This window comes from Lipotes vexillifer, unplaced genomic scaffold (genome assembly GCF_000442215.2).
Source record: "Lipotes vexillifer unplaced genomic scaffold, Lipotes_vexillifer_v1.1 scaffold870, whole genome shotgun sequence".
NCBI lineage: Eukaryota > Metazoa > Chordata > Mammalia > Artiodactyla > Lipotidae > Lipotes > Lipotes vexillifer.
The window spans coordinates 129907-139719 of NW_006771408.1; the positions used below are offsets into that span (position 1 = coordinate 129907).

Here is a 9813-nt window from a genome sequence, read left to right on the forward strand (position 1 = left end):
AGGAAAGCCAGCCCCCGCTCTGCCCTGGCCTTGCTGCCCCCGAGGGAAGGGAGGACTCTGACCCGCGCCCCGCTCCTGGCGGGCCGCCGGGGGAGCCGGGGAGCGCGCGAAGCGGGCGGCGCTGGGAGCTGTCCAGTTCAGCACCACCCGGTAATGCAGTAGGTGGGAGCGCCTCCGCCGGGGGCCGAGCCGGCAGGGAGTGGGGTGGGAGGGGGCAGGCGGACGGCCCATCCTGCAGCAAGACGCCGGCTCCCTTGTTTCCAGGACCTTTGCAGATAGGGGGAGGGAAACCCGCCTCGATTCTCTGGGAGAAACCCCCTCCCTCCCCCACTTCGCCAACACTACCACCGCCACCAACAACAATAACCGCCGCCGCTGCTCGTCCTGCCGCCGCCGCCGCCGCCGCGCCTGCCCGCCCTGCTGCTGCAGCTGCCGCTGCCGGGGCACAACCATGGAAGGCGAGACCCCCGCACCTGTTCAGCTGAAATCAAGGGCTTACAGAATACTGGGAAGTCTGGTCTGAAACGAAAACGCCCGAGACCCCCCCAAGGAAGAGAACTGGCGAAGCAAGGGATTTTCATGGCGCAGGCCGCAGAGCCGAGAGCGAAGACGGAAGGTTGCATCTCGGCTTTTACAATCTCTAACTGTCTAGGTCCCGACCATGAGAGATTGTGTTGAGAATGCGGCTGATCCCTGGTTCACTGTGGAAGCCCTCTCCAAATTAGCTATCACATATGGAAACTGGAGACCAGAATTTTAGGAAAAGAGATTAAGGCATCTCACTTGGGGGGGTGGGGGGTGTCTTTTTATTTTTTCCTTTTTTTTTTTTTTTTTTTTTTTTTTTTTTTTTTTTTTTTTTTTTTTTTTTTTTTTTTTTTTTTTTTTTTTTTTTTTTTTTTTTTTTTTTTTTTTTTTTTTTTTTTTTTTTTTTTTTTTTTTTTTTTTTAATCACTGCAACTGGAACAGTTTCTGATCTCAAAAGGCAAGCCTCTCTTCCCGTGTGATCTTTATAATTTACACGCTTTTCCGTGAGCTTTCTTACCTCCCTTTTTTTATATCTCTCCATATCCTCTATTAACACATATATCCATTATATTCGTAGTGGAATTATTTTTATTTTTTTGCTTTAGTACTCGCACCCTCACACACACTCTCCCGAGAACCAGAAGTCGGTTGGGTGTTTATATAATGAAGAATTATGGGGCTGTTTGATCGAGGTGTTCAAATGCTTTTAACCACCGTTGGTGCTTTCGCTGCCTTCAGTCTGATGACCATAGCTGTGGGAACCGACTATTGGCTCTACTCCAGAGGGGTTTGCAAGACCAAAAGTGTCAGTGAGAATGAAACCAGCAAAAAGAACGAGGAAGTTATGACCCATTCTGGATTATGGAGAACCTGCTGCCTAGAAGGTATTTGATTTCCCATCTCCTCCCCCTCTCCACCCCCCCTCCTCTTCTCACTACCCCTCCCCACCCACCTCCAAATAAGTTCCCTTTACATTCCACCATTTTCTTACTTCACTCCTTCCACCACAGATCAAGGTTGGTTGGGTTAGTTTCAGAGGAAAGAAAATCAATAAGCAAAACCCATACTCAACTCTCAAGCCTCCACCACCCCCCTTCCTTCAAACCTCTTCATTGAAATAATCTATGATATGATGAAAACAACAAGAGATTGTCTTTAAACGTCAAATGTGCTCCACCTGCTTTGGAATCATTAGGATTTGCCTTTTGGTGTAGTATGGCCATCTATGAGGGGGTAGAAAATAACTGCCTCTCTCAACACTGCTCCTCTTTTCGTAACGAAGAATTCCAAAATGCTCTTCCTTTCCCGGCCTCCTCCCCTTACTCCCCAAAAGTCCCAGACACCTCATCATCTGCAAATCCCCTTTTTTAAAAATATCTGTTTTTTCTAAGAACCCTTATTTGGTAAATCCTAATTATTCCAGGATCGCAAGCTGAGTTCAAGAGCATTTCGTAATGTCTATGAGCCACACATATCGTTCGAGGCGACTGGCTGTGTGTGTATGTGTGTTTTAACGTTTACAAAGTCTAAAAACACGTAACGTCTCTCACAGGAAACAGACCCAAGTTCTAATAAACAGCAATTCACTTGCAGGTTAGTCTGAGAACCAATTCACTTCCACACAGAGTGACATGTCTATTATCCAGAAGCGTGTGGAATCAGCATTGCAGCCAGCTTGGGAATCAGACATTGTGCAGGGAGGCTGGGAGGGAGACGAGGGCATGGGGAGGTTGAGGGGGAACAGTAGGTAGCAGTGGGTCAGGGGTGTCGGCTGTTTGCCTTGATCTTGCAGGGTCATTGGGACACGTGTGCCTGTGCATGTGCTGTGGGCAAAGCGGTCCCCACGGTGGAAAGGCTGGAAGATCAGCGTACGGATGAAAGCATGTGCTTTGAGACACATTAATAAACACAGGGGGGGAAAAACTCCTGCAGGTCATACAACCTGAATTTAGCAACAGACTTTAATATGAGGGGCTGCATTTGAGTGGCTACCTATGTCTGTGTGTACAAGCTACAGCCTCCCATAGGAAGACATGCACAGAGAGATACATGTTTCTGGGTGGAAAGAAAAGCTTATGTGCTTTGCTTCTGATGTGAACCAATACGGAGGCCGTTTGAGGCAGCGTCGGGAAGCGGCGACTGCAGGATTGTTTGTTAAGCTCAACATGGGATGGTGATGCAGGGAGTTGAAGCCAGGAGATTGTGGAGAAGAGAAGGAAACAGACAGGGAGAGGGAGAACTGACGTGGCCCCAGAGTCTAACCCAAACTGAGCAAAAGCTGCTCTTTGGGAAATGTTTATGTCTGGGAAAGAGCACCAATTCCATGCCCACCCCACCCCCCAACAATCTTGGTGCAAGTGGTTGAGTGATGGCTGAACATGTTTCGAATAGCTAAGTGACTTCATTGAGCGATGGTCTATTTGACGCATACTGCATTTGGTGCCCTTTCTCAATCCAAACCAGTGCCTTGAACATGGTCTGCAGCGGAGCTCTATGCTGAATACGATATGCTCTTCCCCAGCCAGAGAATCAATATCGGGAAATTAATAGGCACTGTTTTAAACACACCCCTCCTTTAAAAAAATGAAGAGGCTTTCATGCAGCTAGTCACTAACAGTGGAAAGACTTCCATTTAATCAAACATTTATGGCACGCTTTTATTCCAAAAGAGAAGGAAAGCAAAGTGAATGAGGGTTGCTTTAGGGAAATGATCATAGTAGCAATTTACCTTCCTTGGATTTTAGTTAGATGGATGAAGATATGCAGACAAGAGATTAGACGAACGACAGGACATGATTTTAGGAGAAGTATTCCCAGAAATTGGTGAGTTGGTATAAATATACTTTATCTGGGTTTTATGTGCAAATTCTTAATACCATGATCTTTTAAACATTTTCTAACTCCCTGCCTGAAGGGAAGAGGACTAGACAGTGGCTTTGGATCACTTATGCGTTAAAAGGCTTAAGTATTTTCATTAAAATTCCATCTGTTTGGTGTCCACGTCCCCATCCCCAAATGTGCTGCCCGCCCCCTTCAGCTTTCTCTCCAGGCCGTACCCATACCTCCCTCCCTGAATCATCCCTAAAAGGGTTAGTATTGCAACACTTCCCAAGGATTGTGTGATTCGTACAGGAGCCGTGGGTTTGGCTCTTCTGCCCAGGACTGGGGCCTCCTGGCAGTTGGGGGTGGCGGGATGGTGGGGAAGGCTGGGCCAGGCTGCTTTAGGATTGTTGTGCCTTTTCCACTTGTAGCCAAGGCCCAGGCAGGAAGGGTGGGTACTCAGGGCCCCAGTTCAACCTGGCCTTTAATTTCCAAAGCCTCTGTCCATATGGAGTTTTGAAGGCCTCAGACTCCCCCTTAGGAAGTTGGGCCTTGGCCACTTAGGAAGTGGTTTGAAGGTTTTAAAGCCACATATTTTCAAAGACTGCACTGATTTCCAAAGATTATAAATGCACTTATTTCTGCAGGTTGACACAGATGGTTCTTGTGGGGCGTTCGTGTGCTTGCTTTATTGTGCATTCAAAATAGGGTTGGCCTTTATGGAAATCAAGTTGCCAGGTTCCCCCAACCTGTAACTTTTTGTGAGAAACTGGACTTTCAGAAAAGATTTCCCATCACCCCTTTATTGTGTTCCCTGCCCGTATCCAAAAAGTTGTGAACAGATTTCCAGTCTTCTCTCCAAGATGCTGCTAACGACTCCACATGAAAAACAACCCTGTCTTCTTCTGATCTCTTTGGCTCTCTGGTTTGCATTACGGCTTTTTATCCCCTGAGATGACTTTTTTGTTGTTGTTCACTTCTTGATGAAAATAAGAATCAGAAAACACTTCTTTGCCTCTATGGCTGTTTTTGAAATGAATTCCTCTGTTGAGGAATGAGAAGAGAACAGGACCACGTGTTAGGGGTAGACACAGTGGGAAGGGGAGAGGAATCAAGAAGAAACCACAGCCTTTATTTTCTCCCTCTGCAGAGTAAGGAGTAGTGGTGTCTCTGTGTGTGAACTTGAAACCCCTATAGCAGACTAGTGTCCTTAGTGGGATTTGAGGGCATGGGGGATGGTCTGCACATGGATCCATGTAGATGGAAAGTGATAGGAAAAGTTCTTGAACTTTTCAGGAAAGCTGCTCTAAGAGCCTCCGAATGGAGAGATGAACTGGCCCTTTCGGAGAAGAATTCAATAAAATCTACAACAGGACATTAAAACAGCTTGTTCCAAGCGTGCTGTCTCTGGGCCATGCGGTGACTTGCTGTTCAGTATGTTAACCTCGGTTGTCACCAAAAGGAATCATCGTCTCCAGGGGCAGCAAGAAATTCACTCTTTATTATTGTTGTTGTTATTATTGTTTATTATTTATTATTATTATTATTTATTAATTATTTGTATTATTTTATTTATTGTTTATTATTTATTTATTATTGTTATTATTGTTTATTCTCTCCTGCACCTTCCTCCCCTCTGTCTGGGCTCCATGTCTCCCCCAGAGGATTCCCAGCCCTGCAGAGGAGGAGCCAGCAGCAGTACAACGTGGCCCATAGCAGAAATGCACCCTCCCTTCTCTACTCTCTCGCCCTTTTCCTTGCTGTGAGGCAGAGCAAAAATCTTTCTCTCTGTCCAGATTTGTTCACATCCCTCTGCTGAATTTCTGAGCTCCTCTTCCTCCTGGCTTTTCCTCTCTTCTCCACAACTTGCTTACTCACAGGGGCTCTGCCATCCATTCTCCATCCCTGTTCTCTTTGAGTAAGAGGTGTCTGGGTTTTCCTGAACTATCTTTTCCAAGTTCATAATTGCATAGCTTTTGCTTGGCCTGCAAGGTGCCCAGTGCCCCACGCTGGGTTCAGCCATGGCTCTCTTGTTCTGCAGAAGGAAATTATATATCTTTTATTTTAGAAATGCGAACTGCCTTTCCCGGACACTCTTGTCTTTATGTGTGAAAGAGCTGAGTTTAGAAGTTACTAATGGGCCTTCATACTGTGTACCTATCACTCCGTAATTCCCAAGATAATTGGATTCTCTTTAGGTCCTTTGCACACAGTAGGTACAGAAAAAATATCTACCAATGGATTGATTCAGAAATTCTTAAATTATTGAAATTAATTCAAAGATCATAAGGTCGTGCAGCAAGCAAGTAATTGAGAGAGAGAGAGAGAGAGAGAAAGGGGTGAGGAAATCAGGATGATTTGTTTGTTCTTCCCAGAATTTCTTTTTTATTTTTTTAATTTAATTTTTTATTTTATATTGGAGTGTAGCTGATTTACAATATTGTGTTAGTTTCAGGTGTACAGCAAATGGATTCAGTTATACATACACATAGATCCACGCTTTTTCAGATTCTTTTCCCATATAGGTTATGGAATTTCTTTTTTAAAAGAATGAGTCATGACTTCATTGTTGTAAAATGAGAAAATTCAAAAGGAGTCAGTCACTGGGTTGCACAGCTCCTAATTAGCTAAAGAAAAATGATCAGTACACTCAGTCTCTATGGGGAAGAAAAACATTAACCCACTGCTTTTCTTCCCTCTTCAGCTTTTAAAGGATGCCAAAATCTAGTTTGATCCTAATACACACTAGAACAGACACTTTGGGCAGAGAGCAGCATCATGGACCATCCCTACGTAGCTTCCCCAAAACCTTCCCCAGAATTCTTTACCAGACTTCCCCACCCAGTTCCCAGGACCTCGAGAACTTTGCCTAAGGTCTTAGGTTCTGATCAGCAGTTTTCCATGGAGCCAGGCCCCACTCTCCTAGCCCTTCTCACCTTGTAAGACAAACCTGATTCCTTTATTGAGGAACCAGCCCTGCAAATCGCAGCCCACTCACATTGCTCTCCTGCCCCTCCCTTTACAGGTGCCAGGTGTGACACCTCACACCAAGGCCACATGGGCAGAGGGTGGCAGAGGGAGAACTTGAATCCAGTCCTCTTGTTTCCACCCTGCAAACCTCCAGAGGGCTCTATGCATGAACCTTGGCGTTCTGTGGCCTTGTGCTCAGATTCACTGCCAGCACTGGATTCTATCCTGTCTGCATCCCACTGAGTGTCTGCACTGAGCGCCCAACCCAAGCATGTCAGGACACCTGAGTTCTGACCCACCTGACTCCCCTACATGCCGCTCCCTCCAGCTGCCTGCACCTTGCCGGGCGACAGCTCTGCCATAATCTTGTCGCTCCCCCGAGCCCAAGGGAACAAATACTGAGCTTCAGGCTGGTCCCACCACATGCCTCGTCGTGTTTACCCTTTCATTTCTTTTTTTTTTTTTGCGGTACGTGGGCCTCTCACTGTTGTGGCCTCTCCCGTTGCGGGGCGCAGGCTCCGGACGCGCAGGCTCAGCGGCCATGGCTCACGGGCCCAGGCGCTCCGCGGCATGTGGGATCTCCCCGGACCGGGACACGAATTGTTGTAAAATGAGAAAATTCAAAAGGAGTCAGTCACTGGGTTGCACAGCTCCTAATTAGCTAAAGAAAAATGATCAGTACACTCAGTCTCTATGGGGAAGAAAAACATTAACCCACTGCTTTTCTTCCCTCTTCAGCTTTTAAAGGATGCCAAAATCTAGTTTGATCCTAATACACACTAGAACAGACACTTTGGGCAGAGAGCAGCATCATGGACCATCCCTACGTAGCTTCCCCAAAACCTTCCCCAGAATTCTTTACCAGACTTCCCCACCCAGTTCCCAGGACCTCGAGAACTTTGCCTAAGGTCTTAGGTTCTGATCAGCAGTTTTCCATGGAGCCAGGCCCCACTCTCCTAGCCCTTCTCACCTTGTAAGACAAACCTGATTCCTTTATTGAGGAACCAGCCCTGCAAATCGCAGCCCACTCACATTGCTCTCCTGCCCCTCCCTTTACAGGTGCCAGGTGTGACACCTCACACCAAGGCCACATGGGCAGAGGGTGGCAGAGGGAGAACTTGAATCCAGTCCTCTTGTTTCCACCCTGCAAACCTCCAGAGGGCTCTATGCATGAACCTTGGCGTTCTGTGGCCTTGTGCTCAGATTCACTGCCAGCACTGGATTCTATCCTGTCTGCATCCCACTGAGTGTCTGCACTGAGCGCCCAACCCAAGCATGTCAGGACACCTGAGTTCTGACCCACCTGACTCCCCTACATGCCGCTCCCTCCAGCTGCCTGCACCTTGCCGGGCGACAGCTCTGCCATAATCTTGTCGCTCCCCCGAGCCCAAGGGAACAAATACTGAGCTTCAGGCTGGTCCCACCACATGCCTCGTCGTGTTTACCCTTTCATTTCTTTTTTTTTTTTTGCGGTACGTGGGCCTCTCACTGTTGTGGCCTCTCCCGTTGCGGGGCGCAGGCTCCGGACGCGCAGGCTCAGCGGCCATGGCTCACGGGCCCAGGCGCTCCGCGGCATGTGGGATCTCCCCGGACCGGGACACGAACCCGTGTCCCCTGCATCGGCAGGCGGACTCTCAACCACTGCGCCACCAGGGAAGTCCTACCCTTTCATTTTGGAAGTGTCCTCGATGTAAACTCTCCGTGAGTTTTATGCTGGCAAGCAGTTTTCAGGGAATAACAAATTTATGTCCCCTGAAGTCACAGAAGTTTTCAGATGCGGCTTTGTTGTATGTGGTGCCGTTGAAAGAATTTTGCAGCCACACAGACCTGGGTTCACTTCAAGCACTGCAGCTTTATGAGCTGTGCGGTTTGGGGCAAGTCATTTAGCCTCTCCAAGCCTCAGTTTCCCTTTCCACAAAAAGGAGGTCTAACAGCCTTCTCACAGGGTGATTCGTTGGGATTAAACCAATGAGTGCCACCTTCTTTCCTGATCACCTGGTTTGAAATTACAGTCAATAGCCCCTACTCTGTACCCCTCATAAATCCTCCTGGCTCTGTTTTATTTATTTATTTTTTTTACAGAGTACATCCCACCTTCCAGCACACCATGAAATTTACTCATGCCATTTGTTGTGTGTCTGCACCACTAGACTGTCAGCCCCAGGAAGGGGCTGCCCATTGCTGTAGCCGCAGCAATTATGATGGTGCGAGAGTCAACCCACCTTTGTTGGCAAATGAACAAACCACCACTGCCCACTACAGGGTGGGCATTGAGAAATAATGATCCCTTCATATCGTCAAAGGATTGTTCCTTGAGTTACAAACCGTGAGCAATGGTGGCAGAAGCATCTTTCTTTCTTTCTTTCTTTTTTTTTTGACATTCCAAAAAATAAATAATGGACTCAACACAGAGAGAAGAGAGAAGGGAAGGAGAGAGAGTGTTTCAACACACAAGGGACAATAACAAAGATAATAAGAAAGGAAGTGTTTGGAAAGAAAATAAATGCCTGAGAAGAAAGTGCTGGGGGCTGAACATCCTCTACATAGATACTGGCCATGCTTTCCTCTCTCCACATCGTCCAGAGCGTCTGTCACAAAGATCCTCGGGGAGAGTTTCCCATGAGTGTTTGCTTTCAGGTCAGTGGGGGAGGAGGAGATATGTACCCAGACTGATAATGCAGGAGATTTTTAAACGGTTCAAAAATGCAATGGTTCCTTTTGGCCTTGACTATAAGTATTTTGGCCAAAAAACCATATTCAGATGAAATATGCACTTTAAGTTTCCAGGTTAGTTTATAGCCACAGATCAAGCAATTCCTTCACTCGTTTATTTTATTTGTCAAATCTTTGATGAGCCCCTGCAACGTGCCAGGTGCTGGGCCACGTGTTGGGGTCACGGTGGGCAGCAACTCCCTTCAGGGTCACTGCCCTCAGAGCCTTCTGGAAGAGACAGACCTTACTTTAAAGACTCTCACTTACTTGTAAAGTAAGTTACAACTATGCTAGGTCCTCTCAAGGAGAGTCACACGAGACTGTGAGTTTATGATATTAAGATCGTTCTAATCAGAGAAGCCTTCCCTGAGGAGGTGAGATGTGAATGGCTATATGAAGGGTGCATAGAAGTTAACTGGGTGAAGAAGAAACTTCCCAGGTTGGAGGGCAGCAAGTGCAAAGATCAGTGAGGGAGAGAAGGAGCAAGTCCTGGGTGGAGGCCAGGGTGGCTGGAGGACCCAGAGGGAGGGGGGATGGGGGAGGGGAGGATGCTGGATGGTGTGGGGAGGGGGATGCAGAAATAGTTAGCACCCAAGGGTGTGGGGCCTTGCTAGCCTTGTTAAAGAATTTTGCTCTTTGACTTCTTGCTTATAAGCTGTGTGACCTTGAGCTAGTTAATTCTATCTCTGTGCCTCCTTCACACCATCTATCTAATGGAGCTGATGATGCCTGCCCCTAAGGTTGTTGCGGGGATCAGAGCACCCTTCCCTTCTCTTTGTCACGCTC

The 9813-nt window shown here is 47.3% G+C and overlaps 1 protein-coding gene across 1 annotated transcript in view; it reads left to right on the forward strand.

The window, feature by feature from the left end:
* Window positions 1–1129: 1129 nt before the first annotated feature.
* Window positions 1130–9813, forward strand: part of CACNG2 (calcium voltage-gated channel auxiliary subunit gamma 2) — a 120709-nt gene continuing 112025 nt past the window's right edge. Inside the window, exon 1 of the mRNA XM_007446733.1 lies at window positions 1130–1409. Coding sequence (XP_007446795.1) covers window positions 1199–1409 — 211 coding nt within the window. The 5' untranslated portion in view covers window positions 1130–1198. The remainder of the gene's footprint in view (window positions 1410–9813) is intronic.